Source organism: Cherax quadricarinatus, chromosome 42 (genome assembly GCF_038502225.1).
Source record: "Cherax quadricarinatus isolate ZL_2023a chromosome 42, ASM3850222v1, whole genome shotgun sequence".
NCBI lineage: Eukaryota > Metazoa > Arthropoda > Malacostraca > Decapoda > Parastacidae > Cherax > Cherax quadricarinatus.
Window position 1 is genome coordinate 15,449,077 of NC_091333.1, and position 19,796 is coordinate 15,468,872.

Here is a 19,796-nt window from a genome sequence, read left to right on the forward strand (position 1 = left end):
TTTAGAGAGAATGGAACAAAGTAGAATGACTTGGAGAGCGTATGGGTGATGAATGTTGCAGCGAGGAGAAGGCTGGAGGCAGTGGATGTCATGTCTGAGGGCAATGTGTGGTGTGAATATAATGCAGAGAATTCGTAGTTTGGAAGTTAGGAGGAGGTGCGGGATTACCAAAACTGTTGTCCAGAGGGCTGAGGAAGGGTTGTTGAGGTGGTTCGGACATTTAGAGAGAATGGAGCGAAACAGAGTGACTTCAAGAGTGTATCAGTCTGTAGTGGAAGGAAGGCGGGGTAGGGGTTGGCCTAGGAAAGGTTGGAGGGAGGGGGTAAAGGAGGTTTTGTGTGCGAGGGGCTTGGACTTCCAGCAGGCATGTGTGAGCGTGTTTGATAGGAGTGAATGGAGACAAATGGTTTTTAATACTTGACGTGCTGTTGGAGTGTGAGCAAAGTAACATTTATGAAGGGGTTCAGGGAAACCGGCAGGCCGGACTTGAGTCCTGGAGATGGGAAGTACAGTGCCTGCACTCTGAAGGAGGGGTGTTAATGTTGCAGTTTAAAAACTGTAGTGTAAAGCACCCTTCTGGCAAGACAGTGATGGAGTGAATGATGGTGAAAGTTTTTCTTTTTCGGGCCACCCTGCCTTGGTGGGAATCGGCCAGTGTGATAATAATAATAATAATAATAATAATATAAACCTATTGGGGAAGGAAGGCGGGGTAGGGGTCGTCCCCAAAAAGGTTGGAGAGAGGGGGTAAAGGAGATTTTGTGGGCGAGGGGCTTGGACTTCCAGCAAGCGTGCATGAGCATGTTAGATAGGAGTGAATGGAGACAAATGGTTTTTGGGACCTGACGAGCTGTTGGAGTGTGAGCAGGGTAATATTTTGTGAAGGGATTCAGGGAAACCGGTTAGCCAGACTTGAGTCCTGGAAATGGGAAGCACAATGCCTGCACTCTAACCCTTTGACTGTTGCAATCCCAAATCCTGAAGTCTCTCCTGGTGTCAAAAAATTTTTGGAAAAAAAAATTATGAAATGATAGGGAATCTTTTCCTGATTGTAATGACACCAAAAGTACCAAACTTGATCAAAAACTAATGGAATTACTCTCCCACAAAGTTAGTGATCTCGGCAATATATACGCATCGGCGATGTCACCGACTTTGAGCCCTATTTTCGGCCAATTCCATTGTACCAGTCACCCAAACTCATAGCTGTTTCTTTAGAACTCCATTTTTTTCTATCAATTGAGTACAAGAAACTGCCCATTTACCGATTTCAACTACCCAATAAAGTGATAAGAAATTGGCAATTTGGCCAATTTCATGCAAATTTAAAAAGATGCCAATTTCAAAATAGGGTCCAGAATAAACAATGCAGACATTCTTGGCGCTAATATAACATATCCTCTGTTCATTTGTCACGTCTCCAGGCCCCTCTTATATTACTCTTGCTTTCTATTTTGATATTGTATTAAAAAAAAATAGAAGATTTACTGTTAAGTAGACTACCACATTATTGTAAAAATGGTATAAATAACATCACTGCATTAGTTAAAGAATATTAGACTCCCCAGTTGACGTGTATTGGACGTGTGGTGTGATTTGCTTGCTCTTGAACATTGGTAAAAATCGAACATTTCTACTACTTTGAGCTCAATTTCAAGGTCATTTTCATCGTGAAACTAATCAAAATCATCTCAATTTCTGTAATATGTTTTCCATTCTATCAAATGAGACCAAGAAAACAAGAATACAAGAATAATAACTATAGGAAAATACACCTCAAAGTCTGCGTTTTAATCCAAAAACACGGTTGGAGTTTTTTTTTCTCATGCACTGCGTGATGCAGGATTTTTTTATACAGTGCACACTGACCACACAGACCCCCATTCTCTCACCCAACCAATCACAGTAGGAGTCCCACAAGGAAGCGTCGTTGGACCACTCCTCTTTCTCATCTACATCAATGATCTACCAAATGCATCACAGCTACTCAAACCCATATTATTTGCAGATGACACTACATATGTCTTTTCCCACCCAAACATGGTCATACTAGCAAACACAGTCAGTGCCGAATTGCAGAAAATATCTGCCTGGATGATGACTAATAAACTTACCCTGAATACTGATAAAACCTATTTCATTCAGTTTGGAAACAAAGCTGCAAATGATCCGATTAACATAATGCTAAATGGATCATCAGTCACAAGACTCACAGAGGTATCCACCTTGACAGTAGCCTTAAGTTCCGGACACACATACAACAAATCACCAAGAAAATCTCCAAGACTGTAGGCATAGTATCAAAGATAAGGTACTACGTTCCACAATCAGCTCTCCTGGCACTGTACCATACACTCATATACCCTTATCTTACATATGGAATTTGTGCATGGGGATCAACAACATCCAGTCACCTAAAACCCCTCATAACCCAGCAAAAGGCAGCAGTAACAATGATAACGAATTCCCACTCCCGCCAGCACACTCCACCACTTTTCAAAAGTCTGAATCTGCTCACCATTAAGAACATCCATACTTATTCATGTGCCTACTACATACACAGAACAATACACATAAATATAAATCCTCCACTCAAACTTCTCCTCACAAACTTAAACAGAACACATGACCACAACACAAGACACAGATCTCTCTTTGATATACCTCGTGTCCTTATCACACTGTGTAAGAACTCTATGCACATAAAAGGCCCTAAAATATGGAATTCATTACCAGAAGATATTAAAGTAACCCAGTCTGAAAATCAGTTTAAGACTCTTCTCAAAAGCCACTTAATCACCCTAGACTAAATGCTAAATACTCAGTACACACATACTCACCTATGTACTCCCACATCATAACTTCAACAATCACTTTGAACCTTTTATCCATTGTTGACAGGAATATAATTGAACCATTGTTTTCCACAATAAGCATTTTAGACCATATGAATATATCCTTTGTCTTATACAACTGTAATTCACTTATAACTAATAATCTACTGTTCAGCTATGAAATAATTACTGTCCTACTGTACAACTATGAAAAAATCCTTAGTGTTAAGTAGTCTGTAAGCCAATAATGTTAAGTTGGCCCATAATGCCTGGGCATAAAAGAGGCTCTCTTTGCATTGCAACCCACTTTTGTAAATATAAAATTTCAATGTACTTTGCAAAGACATAAAATAAATAAATAAATAAAATGTGGTCCTACCAGCTTTCTCGTGCTTGATTTGAAGCCGCTAGAATTATTGAGTACATATACGTCCAAAACACTGGCTCGTAAGACGTATATATACGGCCTAAACAGTCAAAGGGCTAAAGGAGGGGTTTAGGATATTGGCAGTTTGGAGGGAAATCTAAACTGTGGTATCTGAGTGCCTCTGCAAAGACAGTGATTATGTATCAGTGATGGTGAACGTGTTGAATGATGATGAAATTTTTTTTCTTTCTTTTTGAGTTACCCTGCCTCATTGGGAAGTGGCCGTGTTGAAAAAAAAAAAGTACATATGGTCATTAGATGAGTTACAATGAATACAAGAGAGAGTATTCTATTAGGTCACGCTATTCTTCTTCTTCTTTCAACTTTTGATCATATCCCACCGAGGCAGGGTGGCCCAAAAAGAAAAACAAGTTTCTCTTTTTAACTTTAGTAATGTATACAGGAGAAGGGGTTACTTGCCCCTTGCTCCCAGCATTTTAGTCGCCTCTTGTGACACTCATGGCTTACAGAGGAAGAATTCTGTTCCACTTCCCCATGGCGATAAGAGGAAATAAACAAGAACAAGAACTAGTAAGAAAATAGAAGAAAACCCAGAGGGGTGTGTGTATATACTTGTACATGCATGTGTAATGTGACCTAAGTGTAAGTAGAAATAGCAAGACGTACCTGAAATCTTGAGGTCATGCTATATGGCTTTAATAAGTCTTGTAGAGAAGACATACAATTTTGATTATTAGCCTTAGGCAGCCACAATGGAGTGATTAACATTTGAGATGAATACAGATATTGAGAGTAAGTATATATCAATTATATTGATGAGAGAGTTTTACCTATGTTTATGATATTGAGCAAATGCATGTATAGTTTTTAAGTATGTATTTATGATGACATTGCCCACTTTTTATTAGATTCAGCATCTAATCCCACACCTCTTCCCAACACCTTAGAATTCACTTCTTTTACATCCCCATCTATAAATAAGTTAAACTCAGTTTTTAGAGGTGGGGAGTACAGTACCTTCACTCTGGAAGAGTGGTGATGTTGCAGTTTAGAGGGTCATTTGAGTTGTGATTTCTGCTTTTCTGGAAGGATACATGAAAAATGTGCACCTTGTGACCCCAAAAAAACATTTTCTGTCTGTCTTTCCAGAAGTGCAAGAATATCACAATACAAATTATTCACCAAATTGCAGTACCACATAAATTCTGCAACACCCCAACAGAAGTCAAATCTCAAAAACTTATTGTCTTGATATAATGTACTGTATGTGCTAAGTTATAATTTGGAATATTGATTTGTATTGCAGACAAGTGTGACCGTTGAAGCAGGTATGTTTGATGGTAACACAGCGCTCCACTTAGCAGCCCAAGCACGAGATCAGGAGATGTGCAAAATCCTTCTTAGAGCAAATGTAAGTTGTTATTAATGATTGAAATTATGTTTGACTCTGTGTGTTATCATGGCTAATACTAGTAATCAACTATGTTTGACCAAATTTGAAGTGATCATAAAATCATAAATGAAATTATATATCAGCTTTTTAATGTACTATCTGTGTTTTGGTATTATAGCTTTCTACTCAAGGTAGGAGATATTAATGAGGTGATGTTATTGCAATTATAGGGATATAACTTTGAATAAATTTACATCTTGAAAATAAAGTTGTGTAGCATGCTCTTTGGCTGTTACATGGATATAGTGAGACATTGGCATTCTTACTGAGCTGACATACCAGCAGAATGAATTCAAGCTAAGACTTGACACAGTGGTATGATTGATGTCTAGTACAGTGGAACCTCAAAAATCAAACTGCTCCCAACACAACCAATTATGTAAGTGTATTTTTGTAAGTGCTTTTATCAGTGTATTTTTGAGGGTCTGAAATGGACTAATCTAATTTACATTATTCCTGATGGGAATAAATTCATTCGGTAAAGGCACTCGAACAGCCTTCTGGACCGAAGAAAGTTCGATATTTGAGGTTCCACTGTATAAGCTAGCATTAATAGCATTTTGCAACTATACAGACAAGGACTTGCCAGATAAACTTAAACTCCTATCTTATATATAGATTGAGGTCTTTGTGGTTGTCACTTTTGGTTCATAAACGCTCAGCAAATGCCAGCAAATCAGATTTAAAAGAATAGAAAAAGAAAAAAGATCTATAATTAGCTCTGAAGTGTTAATAACCCAGGATAAACTACTGGGAATCTGTTTACTGTTAGGGGAACAAGGGCAGTAGATGTTATGAGACTTACCCATGTCTTCTCTCTCCTTGAATTGAACGCAGATATTTTGGTTGAGCCAGACATGCCACCACAACTTCATGTTAGTTTGTCAGGATCAACTGCAAAATTCTCTTGTAGTAAATATAAGGACACACAAAAAAAGTAGTTTACATTTTGAATAAGGTATTATTTTACTATTTGCATTTTCATCTGAGCAGATATTTTATTTATTAGTTGTGAAGGTCTGTTTAATAAAAGGTACTAAGAAGTCATTGTTGTAAATGTCATGAATTATAATTGAGAAATATTTCTTTTGGGCAGTTTGTAAACTTAGTGTTTGAATTTATATATCTTAAGATAGTCAGACATTTAGACAAACATTTATGAATAAAGAATTAGCTATTATGATTATTATTATTATTATTATTATTATTATTAGTAGTAGTAGTAGTAGTAGTAGTATTTAATAAGTTTAAGAGTGAGAAATTATATGAAAAGGAATACATATGGGTCTATGAAAGATGAGGTGAATCATAGAATTGATGAGGGAAAAAGAGTGAGTGGTGCACTTAGGAGTCTGTGGAGACAAAGAACTTTGTCCTTGGAGGCAAAGAGGGGAATGTATGAGAGTATAGTTTTACCAACGCTCTTATATGGGTGTGAAGCGTGGGTGATGAATGTTGCAGCGAGGAGAAGGCTGGAGGCAGTGGAGATGTCATGTCTGAGGGCAATGTGTGGTGTGAATATAATGCAGAGAATTCGTAGTTTGGAAGTTAGGAGGAGGTGCGGGATTACCAAAACTGTTGTCCAGAGGGCTGAGGAAGGGTTGTTGAGGTGGTTCGGACATGTAGAGAGAATGGAGCGAAACAGAATGACTTCAAGAGTGTATCAGTCTGTAGTGGAAGGAAAGCGGGGTAGGGGTCGGCCTAGGAAGGGTTGGAGGGAGGGGGTAAAGGAGGTTTTGTGTGCGAGGGGCTTGGACTTCCAGCAGGCATGCGTGAGCGTGTTTGATAGGAGTGAATGGAGACAAATGGTTTTTAATACTTGACGTGCTGTTGGAGTGTGAGCAAAGTAACATTTATGAAGGGATTCAGGGAAACCGGCAGGCCGGACTTGAGTCCTGGAGATGGGAAGTACAGTGCCTGCACTCTGAAGGAGGGGTGTTAATGTTGCAGTTTAAAAACTGTAGTGTAAAGCACCCTTCTGGCAAGACAGTGATGGAGTGAATGATGGTGAAAGTTTTTCTTTTTCGGGCCACCCTGCCTTGGTGGGAATCGGCCGGTGTGATAATAAAAAAATAAAATAAAAAAAGGAAAAATATTTTAAAGAATTGGTAGGCATGCCTTTTCATTGGCAAAGAGCTTAGTAAGTATAGTATTATGTACAACCTGAACACTTCTCCCATACAGAACATCTCTGCCATTTCTTTCTGTTATTAGGGAAACAATTTGGTAGATTTAATTATAACATACCTGTGTCTTGTTGGAAGAGTTATTCTAGAGCCTGGCCTGAGCCAGACTTCATTATTGAATGGTGTGTCCGCCAAGCTATTACTACCAGTGGCCTGCAGGCCTATGTAGCCACCACAGCTGGCTGGTCTCGCACAATTTACAGGTCTTGGTGCAGTCTAGCATAAATAATTGTCTTTTTTACATGTAACTTGTTACTTTTTTCTTCCTAGATGGACTGTAGCAGTTGAAAGTCTTGGAAGGAAATAATTTTTTTTGTATGTATGCAAAATTTTATTCACGATGTTAAAAGAAACCATAATTGTCCTGTTTATAGGCTGACCCACAAGCCAAAAATGCACTAAGCAGGGGTAAAAAATCTGCAGAGTCAGAAGAGGAAGAGGAAACAGAGTCATACAAGAAAGAAGAGGAGGAGGAAGAATCAGAAGAGGAATGCGATGGTTACACGCCAGTTGATTATGCTGGAGAAAATGAACAGGTGATTTTCTTGTTTCTGTCGAATTCTTAATTCCCGGAGCAGTCAAGGGCTCTTCATCCATGGAATTGGAGCAAACCTTCATTTCCTTGGCTCAAGCCTGATTGCTTCCCATTCCCTGCTCCCTCATGAACATAGTAACAATTTGTCCCAGTTATTATTTATTGGAGTTAAAAGATAAAGAATCACACATAAGTGGAAGTTGTCACAGTTGCTCTTTGCTGATGACACTGTGCTCTTGGGAGATTCTGAAGAGAAGTTGCAGAGATCGGTGGATGAATTTGGTAGGGTATGCAAAAGAAGAAAATTAAAAGTGAATACAGGAAAGAGTAAGGTTATGAGGATAAAAAGATTAGGTGATGAAAGATTGGATATCAGATTGGAAGGAGAGAGTATGGAGGAGGTGAATGTATTCAGATATTTGGGAGTGGACGTGTCAGCGGATGGGTCTATGAAAGATGAGGTGAATCATAGAATTGATGAGGGGAAAAGGGTGAGTGGTGCACTTAGGAGTCTGTGGAGACAAAGAACTTTGTCCTTGGAGGCAAAGAGGGGAATGTATGAGAGTATAGTTTTACCAATGCTCTTATATGGGTGTGAAGCATGGGTGATGAATGTTGCAGCGAGGAGAAGGCTGGAAGCAGTGGAGATGTCATGTCTGAGGGCAATGTGTGGTGTGAATATAATGCATAGAATTCGTAGTTTGGAAGTTAGGAGGAGGTGCGGGATTACCAAAACTGTTGTCCAGAGGGCTGAGGAAGGGTTGTTGAGGTGGTTCGGACATGTAGAGAGAATGGAGCGAAACAGAATGACTTCAAGAGTGTATCAATCTGTAGTGGAAGGAAGGCTGGGTAGGGGTCGGCCTAGGAAAGGTTGGAGGGAGGGGGTAAAGGAGGTTTTGTGTGCGAGGGGCTTGGACTTCCAGCAGGCATGCGTGAGCGTGTTTGATAGGAGTGAATGGAGACAAATGGTTTTTAATACTTGACGTGCTGTTGGAGTGTGAGCAAAGTAACATTTATGAAGGGGTTCAGGGAAACCGGCAGGCCGGACTTGAGTCCTGGAGATGGGAAGTACAGTGCCTGCATTCTGAAGGAGGGGTGTTAATGTTGCAGTTTAAAAATTGTAGTGTAAAGCACCCTTCTGGCAAGACAGTGATGGAGTGAATGATGGTGAAAGTTTTTCTTTTTCGGGTCACCCTGCCTTGGTGGGAATCGGCCAGTGTGATAATAAAAAAAAAATATTATTTATTGTTAAGTTTTAGGGGCAAGTGTCCCTGCAGCTTCTTATGCTGACTATAATAATTTATTTAAGCTGTATCTGTATTAGTTTCACTATTTTTCATTGTTAATGTGGACTATTCTGAGCTGAAAAAATTAATGAGTAACAAAATACCACAATGAAAACAAGTGCACAGTATTTACATATTATAAGTACAATCATGCTCTAATTACAGCCTCTCCTCACTTAACAATGGAGCTCCATTACTAATACAGCGTCGGTAAATGAATTTGCCGCTAAATGAGGAGCATACTATAATGGTAGTGGGTTTATGTCAACCATCTTTGATATTGCTTTAATGTCACACTTGCACCATTTATAGCATGTTTAGTATATTTTTCAATGTTTATACAGTAGTGTACTGTACTATATTGTAATAAACAGAATAGAGAAAATCAGCTCTAATATGCATTATTTAGGTATGCATACTGGTCAGAGAGCCCATCATAAGTCTGAGTTGTCGGTGAATGAGTACGTCGCTGAGTGAAAAGCTGTATAGTACTGTTTTGTTATTCTTGAAGCATTGTTGCTGATATTATAATGAAGTATCAGTCCAGATTGTTTCAGTTACCCATGAAAACATTGCTGTCAAGGAAGTGAAGGTTCACTATATCACAATTCCTGTGACAGTGTATTGCAAACATCCCCAACCACTTGATTATATGTAGTACAATAGGGAGGCGGTAAAGGAGGTTTTGTGGGCGAGGGACTTGGACTTCCAACAAGCGTGTGTGAGTGTGTTAGATAGGAGTGAATGGAGATGAATGGTTTTTGGGACCTGATGAACTGTTGGAGTGTGAGCAGGGTAATATTTTGTGAAGGGATTCAGGGAAACTGGTTAGCCAGACTTGAGTCCTGGAAATGGGAAGTACAATGCCTGCACTTAACCCTTAAACGGTCCAAACGTATATATACGTTCACTCACGTAGCGCCCCAACTTTTTTGAGGAAAAAACAATCTTTTCTTTTAAAAGGAAAAAAGAGCATATGGTACCCAGGCATCCCCAGTTATTTTAATATGGCACACAGTGAGTGCGCACACCCATTTTCTCATGTCTAGGTGACTCAGGCTTATTGTGGCAATGTTGAATGAATGACAAAGAAAACGTATATATACGTTTGGGGCGCTACGCGCGTGGACGTATATATACATTTGGACCGTTTAAGGGTTAAAGGAGGGGTTTGGGATATTGGCAGTTTGAGGGACATCTGAACTGTCATATCTGGGCACCTCTGCAAAGACAGTGATTTTATGTATGAGTGATGGTGAAAGTGTTGAATGATGATGAAAGTTTTTTCTTTCTTTTTGGGTCACCCTGCCTTGGTAGGAAACAGCCGACATATTAAAAAAAAAAAAATGCTCTTCAAGGAGGGGTGTCTTGATCCAACAAATTTTAGATACCCTCCTTTTCCTTGGATCAGACCTGATTACCTACCTCTCATTCCCCAGTTGCTGTATGATCTCTACAGGTTTAGCACTTTCCCATGACTGTAATATTAGTACAGTACAGATTTCTCTCTCTGTATATCGGTTCCTCTATTTGAATTCACTTTTATTTGATGTACCTCTTCTATCATTGATTTCAGATGTATGATATACATTCATTGTATGTGACAAGTGAGGTTTTCAAGATGATTTTTAATGTTGGTAGCCTTATTGAGCTTAGTACAGGTGCCATGGGTCTGTAATACATGTATTGTACTGTTAATATTCTATATACATGTACTATTATAGGTTTGGTAGGTAGTAGGTTGGTAGACAGCAACCGCCCAAGGAGGTACTACTGTCCTGCCAAGTGAGTGTAAAATGGAAACCTGTAATTGTTTTACATGATGGTAGGATTGCTGGTGTCTTTTTTTCTGTCTCATAAACATGCAAGATTTCAGGTACGTCTTGCTACTTCTGCTTACACATAGGTCACACTACACATACATGTACAAGCATATATATACACACCCCTCTGGGTTTTCTTCTATTTTCTTACTAGTTCTTGTTCTTGTTTATTTCCTGTTATCTCCATGGGGAAGAGGAACAGAATTCTTCCTCCGTAAGCCATGCGTGTTGTAATTGGCGACTAAAATGCCGGGAGCAAGGGGCTAGTAACCCTTTCTCCTGTATATATTACTAAATGTAGAAGGAGAAACTTTCGTTTTTTACCTTTTGGGCCACCCCGCCTCAGTGGGATACGGCTGGTGTGTTAAAAGTAGAAGACATACACACATCTAGGTTTTTCTTCTTTTTTTTTTTCTTAATCATTCTTGTTCTTTATTCCCTCCTATTCTCCATGGGGAAGTGGAAAAGAATCTTTTCTCTGTAAACCATGCATGTCATATGAGGCGACTAAAATGCCAGGAGCAATGGGCTAGTAACTCCTTCTCCTGTAGAAAATATTAAAAAAGAGAAGAAAAACTGGGAGGCTTGAATGTGCATGGATGTAGTGCGGATGATAAGAAAGAGATGATTGCTAATGTTATGAATGGAAAGAAGTTGGATGTCCTAGCTCTGAGTGATACAAAGCTGAATGGGGTAGGTGAGTTTCAGTGGGGAGAAATAAATGGGATTAAGTCACGAGTATCTGAGAGAGTTAGAGCTATGGAAGGGGTAGCAATAATGTTGAAGGATCATTTATGGAAGGGAAGAGGAATATAAATTCAAGGATTATGTGGATTGAAATAAGGGTCGGATGCAAAAAAGTGGGTCATAATAAGTGTGTGTGCACCTGGAGAAGAGAGGAGTGTAGAGGAGAGAGAGAGAGATTTTAGATGTTAAGTGAGTGTGTAGGGACTTTTGAACCAAGTGAGAGAGTAATTGTGGTAGGGGACCTATATGCTAAAGTAGGAGAAACATTTAAAGAGGGTGTGGTAAGTAAGTTTGGAGTGCCAGATGTAAATGATAATGGGGGCCCTTTGATTGAACTTTGTATAGAAAGGAGTTTGGTTATAAGTAATACATATTTTAAGAAAATGAGAATAAATAAGTATACAAGATATTATGTAGGGCGTAATGACAGTAATTTGTTCGACTACGTATTGGTAGATAAAAGACTGTTCGGTAGACTTCAATATGTACATGTTTATAGGGTGACCACAGATATCAGATCACTTTTTAGTTGTAGCTAGTGAGAGTAAAAGGTAGATGGGATACAAGGAAAATGGTAGCAGCAGGTAAGAGAGAGGTTGAAGGTTTATAAGCTAAAGGAGGAGGCAGTTAGGGTAAGATATAAACAACTGTTGGAGGATAGATGGGCTAGTGAGAGTATAGGCAATAGGGTTGAAGATGTATGGGGTAGGTTTAATAATGTAGTGTTAGAGTGTTCAGCAGAAGTCATAGACCGGGCCGTGAGGACGTTGAACCCCGGAACTCACTCCAGATAGAAGTTTGTGGTTACAGGAAAGCAAGTGCAGGAGAGAAGAAGAGCAATTGGTGGAATGATGATGTAAAGAGATTAGTAAGAGAGAAAAGGTTAGCATATGAGAGGGTTTTACAAAGTAGAAGTGATGCAAGGAGGGAGGAGTATATGGAGAGGAAATGAGAGGTTAAGAGAGTGGTGAAGCAATGTAAAAAGAGAGCAAATGAAAGAGTGGGTGAGATGTTATCAACAAATTTTGTTGAAAATAAGAAAAAGTTTTGGAGTGAGATTAATAAGTTGAGAAAGCCTTGGGAACAAATGGATTTGACAGTTAAAAGTAGGAGAGGAGAGTTATTAAATGGCGAGTTAGAGGTATCAGGAAGATGGAGGGAATATTTTGAGGAATTGTTAAATGTTGATGAAGATAGGGAAGCTGTGATTTTGTGTATAGGGCAAGGAAGAATAACATCTTGTAGGGAGGAGGAGTGAGTTGTGAGTGTGTGGGGGAACTTTGTGAGTCAGTGGGTAGAATGAAAAGGGGTAAGGCAGCTGGGATTGATGGGATAAAGATAGAAATGTTAAAAGCAGGTAGGGATAGTTCTGGAGTGGTTGGTGATTTTATTTAATAAATGTATGGAAGAGGGTAAGGTATCTAGGGATTGGCAGAGAGCATGCATAGTTCCTTTGTATAAAGGCAAAGAGGACAAAAGAGAGTGCAAAAATTATAGGAGAATAAGTCTGTTGAGTATACCTGGTAAAGTGTATGGTAGAGTTATTATTGAAAGAATTAAGAGTAAAACAGAGAGCATGATAGCAGATTTACAAGGAGGCTTTAGGAAGGGTAGGGGAAGTGTAGACCAAGTGTTTACAGTGAAACATATAGGTGAACAGTATTTAGATAAGGGTGAAGAGGTTTATGTGGCATTTATGGATTTAGAAAAGGCATATGACAGGGGGATAGGGAGGCAATGTGGCAGATGTATGGAATAGGAGGTAGGTTATTGAAAACAGTGAAAAGTTTTTACGAGGATAGTGAGGCTCAGGTTAGAGTATGTAGGAGAGAGGGAGATTATTTCCCAGCAAAAGTAGGCCTTAGACAAGGATGTGTGATGTCACCATGGTTGTTCAGTATATTTATAGATAGGGTTGTAAGAGAAGTGAATGCTCTGGTGTTGGCGAGAGGTGTGGGGTTAAAAGATAAAGAATCTAACACAGAGTAGGAGTTGTCACAGTTACTATTTGCTGATGGCACTGTGCTTTTGGGAGATTCTGAAGAGAAGTTGCAGAGGTTGGTGGATGAGTTTGGTCGGGTATGTAAAAGAAGAAAATTAAAAGTGAATAAGTGAATATAGGAAAGAGTAAGGTGATGAGGATAAAAAAATTAGGTAACAAAACATTGGATAGCAGATTGGAGGGAGAGAGTATGGAGGAGGTGAATGTATTCAGATATTTAGGAGTGGACGTGTCAGCAAATGGGTCTATGAAAGATGGGGTGAATCATAGAATTGATGAGGGTAAAAAGGCGAGTGGTGCACTGAGGAGTCTGTGGAGACAAAGAACTTTGTCTATGGAATCAAAGAGGGGAATGTACGAGAGTATAGTTATACCAACTCTATTATATGGGTGTGAAGCATGGGGGGTCAAAGTTGTGACAAGAAGATGGCTGGAGGCAGTGGAGATGTCGTGTCTGAGGGCAATGTGTGGTGTGAATATAATGCAGAGAATTTGTAGTTTGGAAATTAGGAGGAGGTGAGGGATTACCCAACTATTATCCAGAGGGCTGAGGAGGGGTTATTGAGGTGGTTTGGACATGTAGAGAGGATGGAACTAAATTAAATGACTTATACACTCCATAGTGGAGGGAAGGCAGGGTAGAGGTCACCCTAGTAAAGATTGGAGGGAGGGGGTAAAGGAGGTTTTGTGTGCGAGAGGCTTGGACTTCCAGCAAGCCTATGTGAGCGTGTTAGATAGGAGCGAATGGATACAAATGTTTTTTAGGACTTGATGTGCTGTTGGAGTGTGAGCAAGATAATATTTATGAAGGGATTTAGGGAAACCAGCAGGCCAGACATGAGTCCTGGAGATGGGAAATACAGTGCCGGCACTCTGAAGGAGGGGTGTTAATGTTGCAGTTTTATAACTAGTGTAAGCATGCCTCTGGCAAGACAGTGATGGAGTGAATGGTGGTGAAAGTTTTTCTTTTTTGGGCCACCCTACCTTGGTGGAAAATGGCCGATGTGTTAATAAAAAAAAAATTATAGGTTTACCTTGCTTCATTTCGAATTTGCTTTTATGTGGTGACCCTGTTCGTACCAGGAATTCGCTATATTGTAAAAATCTGCTCTTAATGCCATTAAGGCTAATGGTCACTGCATTTTTCATGCATGCACTATTGTCCAAACCCAGCATCACTTAGGTTTATATTGACATTGATATGAAAGTCTTGGAAGAAAGAAAATAGATTTGGTATGGTTAATCCAATGAATTTAGTCTGGTTAAAATCCTATGATTGGTTTTCAGCCTAAGTGTCTTGTGCCAAAAAAAAATTGACACCCTCATAGATAAGTTTTAACTATAATGTATCTTTCTAAATATCTCTAAACTGGTTAATTTTGATATTCATAAGAAGCAATGATAAATGAAAACATTTATAATTGATAAATCTTGTGAACCCTTTCTGAATGTTGGTTTTCAGTTAAATGTAATTTGTATTTCTTATAAATGTGATATATTACAAAAGTACGATCTGTGATATATTACAAAGGTATGATCTGTGAAACACAATGGATATATTAGAGAGATGTTGATCATCTCTTAAGTCTTGTACCCATCTAATAGTGAACCTCGAAACATTCTCTGACCTCTTTTATGCCCTTCGCTAAATTAGTCTCTTGTATACTAAGAGATAATTCAGTACATGTAAAGGAACCAAGATAATTTCAACACCCTCCCTTCATTCATAGGGACAATTACAGAATGTGGTAAGCTCCTAAAGTCATTTCATTCTCAGCTGGGAGGGGATGGGTACCTACATTAGGATGCATACATCCATCACCAAGAGCCTGATTGATCAGGATATCAACCAAGTGACTGGTTTGTGACTGGGCTCTAGGAGCATAGACCCCCTGGAATTGTCTTCAGGTAGCTACACATTACATCTGTCACTTTGAATATTTTTTTCCTTTTTTCCTAATGCTTTTCCTATCTTCAAGGTCTCCTCATCCTGTGCAAGTGAGAAACAGGATGAAAATGGTCATGTCTATAGGATTTGTTAACGAAGAAAATGATTCTATGCTCCATTTTTATACTTAAGAATTTTTCTACAGATCCTGGCTATTTTGCGTGGAGAAGAGGTTGTAGAGGAAAATGTAGAAGCTGGAGTTGAAGAAGTTTTTATTGGAAAGAAAGAGGCTCCATTGCATTCTGCTTTAGACTCTGGTATTGACATCTCAATAACAGATATTCAAGGCCCAGACTCTACTTCTGATGGAGAGGAGAGGTAAGTTTTGTATACAAAATTAAAGATTTAACAATTCAGTATTTATCAAGAAATATATGAGAGAAGCTGGATTTACATTTTTTCTTACTTTGTACAGTGGAACCCTGGATTTCGGCTGCAATCCGTTCCAAAAGGTCAGCCTAAATGTGAAAAGGCCAAAAACTGAAGTAATATTTCCCATAAGAATTAATGTAAATACAATTAATCCGTTCCAGACACCCAAAAATATTAACAAAAAATACATGTTTTAAAGATTAACTATAGTTTTGCATACAGAAAATAATGAGAAATAAATATAAAGCAGAAATTTTCATGATAAATAAATATTACATACCTTTAGTGAAGACTCTTGTTGGCATATTGAAGAAGGCAAGGAGGGGAGAGGGAGTTGGGGGTTATTGTTTAGAAGGTGAATTCCCCTCCATAAGGACTTCAGGTATCAAGTCCCTATCTGGGGTTACTTCCCTTCTTTGTCTTTTACTGGCACTAGGCATTCCTGGCACTAAACTAACATTTCCTCTGCTTAGTTATGTTTTGAGGCTTTACAAATAAATTCCATTTTGATTTTTTATTCACATAATGAATTTTTATTCACACCAAAAAATAGAAGATTTACTGTTATGCACTGTAATAATTGTATAAATATCATCACCATTATTGTGAATGTATATTTGACTCACAGTGTGAGGTCGTTTGTTTACTCTTGAATATCGGCAAAAATTTAACATTTCCGCTACTTTGAGCTCTTTCAAGCCATTTCCAATGCTAAAACCAATCAAAATCATCTCTATTTCTGTAATATGTCTTCCATTCTATCAAATGAACCAAGAAATCGCAAATACAACTATAAAAAACATACGAAAAAACGAAAGTTGCTGTTTTAATCGAAAAATCATGATTTCATTTTTTTTCTCTCATTATACACAGTGTGCTTCTGTATGTGGTGCACACATGACTAGGCCCTGTACCACTCACAGTTTATCAGAGTGAGCTGAGCTCATGGCGTAGATCTACGGTTTGGACCCTGAACGTAAAGCCGTAGATCTACGGGACAGACCCTGAAAGGGTTAAGATTTGCCTGAAGTGGGACAAGGTTTTGTAACTGAATAATATTGTGTTTCTCACTTTCTTTACCAAATGGGTGGCACTAGGGACTTTCTTTGGGTCCATGGTGGCATATTTCGCAGTCACACTCAATAAACAACCACAAAAAACAATGGAATATAACAAAATGTTTGGATGAATGCATGGAGTGTTGCTCACTCACCCAGAGACACAGCTAGACTGACTCATGAACGCGGCAGAGTGGTGGGCAGACACGTCCAGTACAGCCGATTTCCAAGTTGCTGGCCAAAATCCAGGACAATTTTGGCCAAAAAAGCGGCCAAAATCCGATTTGGCCGATATCCAGGGTTCCACTGTATAATGATACTGAGTCACAGATTTGTATTATAATTAAAATGTGTATACTCTTTGCATACTCCAGTCACAAAATATTTCTAATTATTTTTTGTTATTTTGCCTGCTTGTTTGGGGGTAAGCAGTGGAGAGCTCAGTGAACGTATGCGTGGACGTTTAGCTAGCCATCTCAGTGGAGACACGTGGCGCCACCTAGCCCAACTCTTGGATCTAGACTACATGGTTCCCTGCTGGGCTAAGGAGTCTTCACCAGCCGAGCTACTACTACATCCTGATAACATGAAGGTTAGCCTCGGCAATACCTACCTGCGGGATCCCGATTATAATCATCGCTGTAATTGCCTGGCCAAGAATTGTCAAGTTTTCTCATGATAGGTATGAAAATGAGGGACTTTAGTTGTAGCTTGCATGCTTTTTTTTTGGCAACCTTTGGAAATAAAACTATTTCAATCTTGGTAATAAAGTCTTAAGACTTTTAGAGTTTTTCCTATAATTAAGTCATTGATATCCAAGTAAACTTAAGTTGTCCCTCATCTTTTCATAGTGTGTTAGTCTCTCCAGTGGCCATTTTCAAACTTTTTACCTGTCATTCATGTACTATCTATCACATTATGTGGTTAAGATTAAAATTTACTACTATGACTAAATATCTAATTTAAGATTTAGTGTGCATGGGATCTTTAGGATATAATTGTTTGGCATAAGTTTCATTTTAATTAATTAAAAAAAAAACTTATGCCAAACATTTACATTGTACAGATAGCATATACAATAAATCTTAAACCAAATATTTAGCTAGAGTAAATGAAAAAATGGAAACATCTAGGTACTGGAAAGATTGAGAGGATATTTTGATGAGCTGTTGAATCCTAGTGATGAAGGGAGGTGGTGATTTTTTTGCTTGGGGCAAGGAGAAATAGCACGATATATGAGTGAGGAGCAGCCTGAGGTGAATGCAGCGAAGGATCATGAGGCAGTGGGTAGAATGAAAGTGGGGAAAGCAGCTTTGATGGATGGGATTAAAATAAAAATGTTCAAAGCAGGTGGGGATATAGTGTTGGAGTGATTAGTGTGTTCATTCAGTATACAGTGGAACCTCAACTTACGAGTTTAATCCGTTCCATGACCTAGCTCATAACTCAATTTGCTCGTATATCAAATCAGTTTTTCTCATTTACATTAATTGAAATGCCAGTAATCCATTCCAGCGGAAATCCTGCTCTCGGGCGGCAGGACACACTTCAATTTGACACTAATATCAACTCTGCAGCTTATTTATCTATCACAATTCATCTAATATGACATTAAACAGTATAAATAACTTAAAAACATTGATATATACTCTAGAATGAATAAAATATGTCATTATGCGATGAGTGGTATTGGCAGCTATTGTTGCTACTGCACTGACTATATCTTCCCATTCTGTTATTATATGAGAAAACTGAGTGTTTGTGAGGCTAGCTACACTATATCACTAGTTTCATAAGGTAAACACAAACATTGTATTTACAAATAAGAAATATTGTATAAAAACAAAGAATGTAAAGAAATAAAATGGTTTAATGAAGTGTACGTACATATGTATTTTCTAGGTAGTAGGTTGGTAGACAGCAACCGCCCAGGGAGGTACTACTGTCCTGCCAAGTGAGTGTAAAACGAAAGCCTGTAATTGTTTTACATGATGGTAGGATTGCTGGTGCCCTTTTTTTCTGTCTCATAAACATGTTCTTGTTTATTTCCTGTTATCTCCATGGGGAAGTGGAACAGAATTCTTCCTCCGTAAGCCATGCGTATTGTAAGAGTCAACTAAAATGCCGGGAGCAAGGGACTAGTAACCCCTTCTCCCGTATAAATTACTAAATTTAAAAAGAGAAACTTTAGTTTTTCTTTTTGGTCCACCCTGCCTTGGTGGGATATGGCCAGTTTGTTGAAAAAAAAAAAAACATATGTATTTACCTGGGAGAAGAGGTAGGGGGTGGAAGATAGGCAGAGTGGCATCCCTCAACCCACACCTCTCTTGTTTATCTATGATTTCATCCTTTATTCTAATACTGTAATTCTTCTTCTTTCAACAAACCGGCTGTATCCCACCGAGGCAGTGTGACCCAAAAAGAAAAACAAAAGTTTCTCTTTTTAAATTTAGTAATTTATAGGGGAGAAGGGGTTACTAGCCCCTTGCTTCCGGCATTTTAGCTGCCTCTTACAACACGCATGGCTTACGGAGGAAGAATTCTGTTCCACTTCCCCATGGAGATAAGAGGAACTAAACAAGAACAAGAACTAGAAAGAAAATAGAAGAAAAAACTCGAAGGGGTATGTATATATATATGCTTGTACATGTATGTGTAGTGTGCCCTAAGTGTAAGTAGAAGTAGCAAGATGTACCTGAAATCTTGCATGTTTATGAGACAGAAAAAAGACACCAGCAATCCTACCATCATGTAAAACAATTACAGGCTTCTGTTTTACACTCACTTGGCAAGATGGTAGTACCTCCCTGGGCAGTTGCTGTCTACCAACCTACTACCTAGGAATACTGTAATTATAATCATAATAATAATAATAGGAGGAACTTCAGAAAGCTGCCATTAGGTGGCACAGCGCACTGTTTACCTCGCTAGGGAAGCATTTTTGTCATGCTCTGCTTGCATTTTTACAGTTATTTGGCCAATTTCTTTTTTCTAACCATGGGTCCTAAGAAAGTAAGTGCAAAGGACACTGCTCAGAAGAAAAAGAATGATTTCCATGGAATTAAAGCATGAAATCATAGATAAACAAGTGAGGTGTGGGGTTGTGGGTTGAGGGGGAAGTGGGGGAAGTTTGCTTGTAACTCAGAGCAAAAATTGACTGAGTG

General features: G+C 38.8%; 1 protein-coding gene across 6 annotated transcripts in view; it reads left to right on the forward strand.

The window, feature by feature from the left end:
• LOC128695661 (nuclear factor NF-kappa-B p100 subunit) overlaps positions 1-19,796 on the forward strand; it is a 158,473-nt gene that overhangs the window by 117,611 nt on the left and 21,066 nt on the right. For 5 of the 6 annotated variants that reach the window (XM_053786426.2, XM_053786423.2, XM_053786425.2 and 2 more), the window contains exons 21-24: positions 4,529-4,633; positions 7,236-7,397; positions 15,348-15,520; positions 17,065-17,314. In XM_053786426.2, the coding sequence (XP_053642401.2) occupies positions 4,529-4,633; positions 7,236-7,397; positions 15,348-15,520; positions 17,065-17,311 (687 nt within the window). In that variant the 3' untranslated portion in view covers positions 17,312-17,314. The remainder of the gene's footprint in view (positions 1-4,528; positions 4,634-7,235; positions 7,398-15,347; positions 15,521-17,064; positions 17,315-19,796) is intronic. The other variant, XM_070093315.1, reaches the window with a different exon arrangement.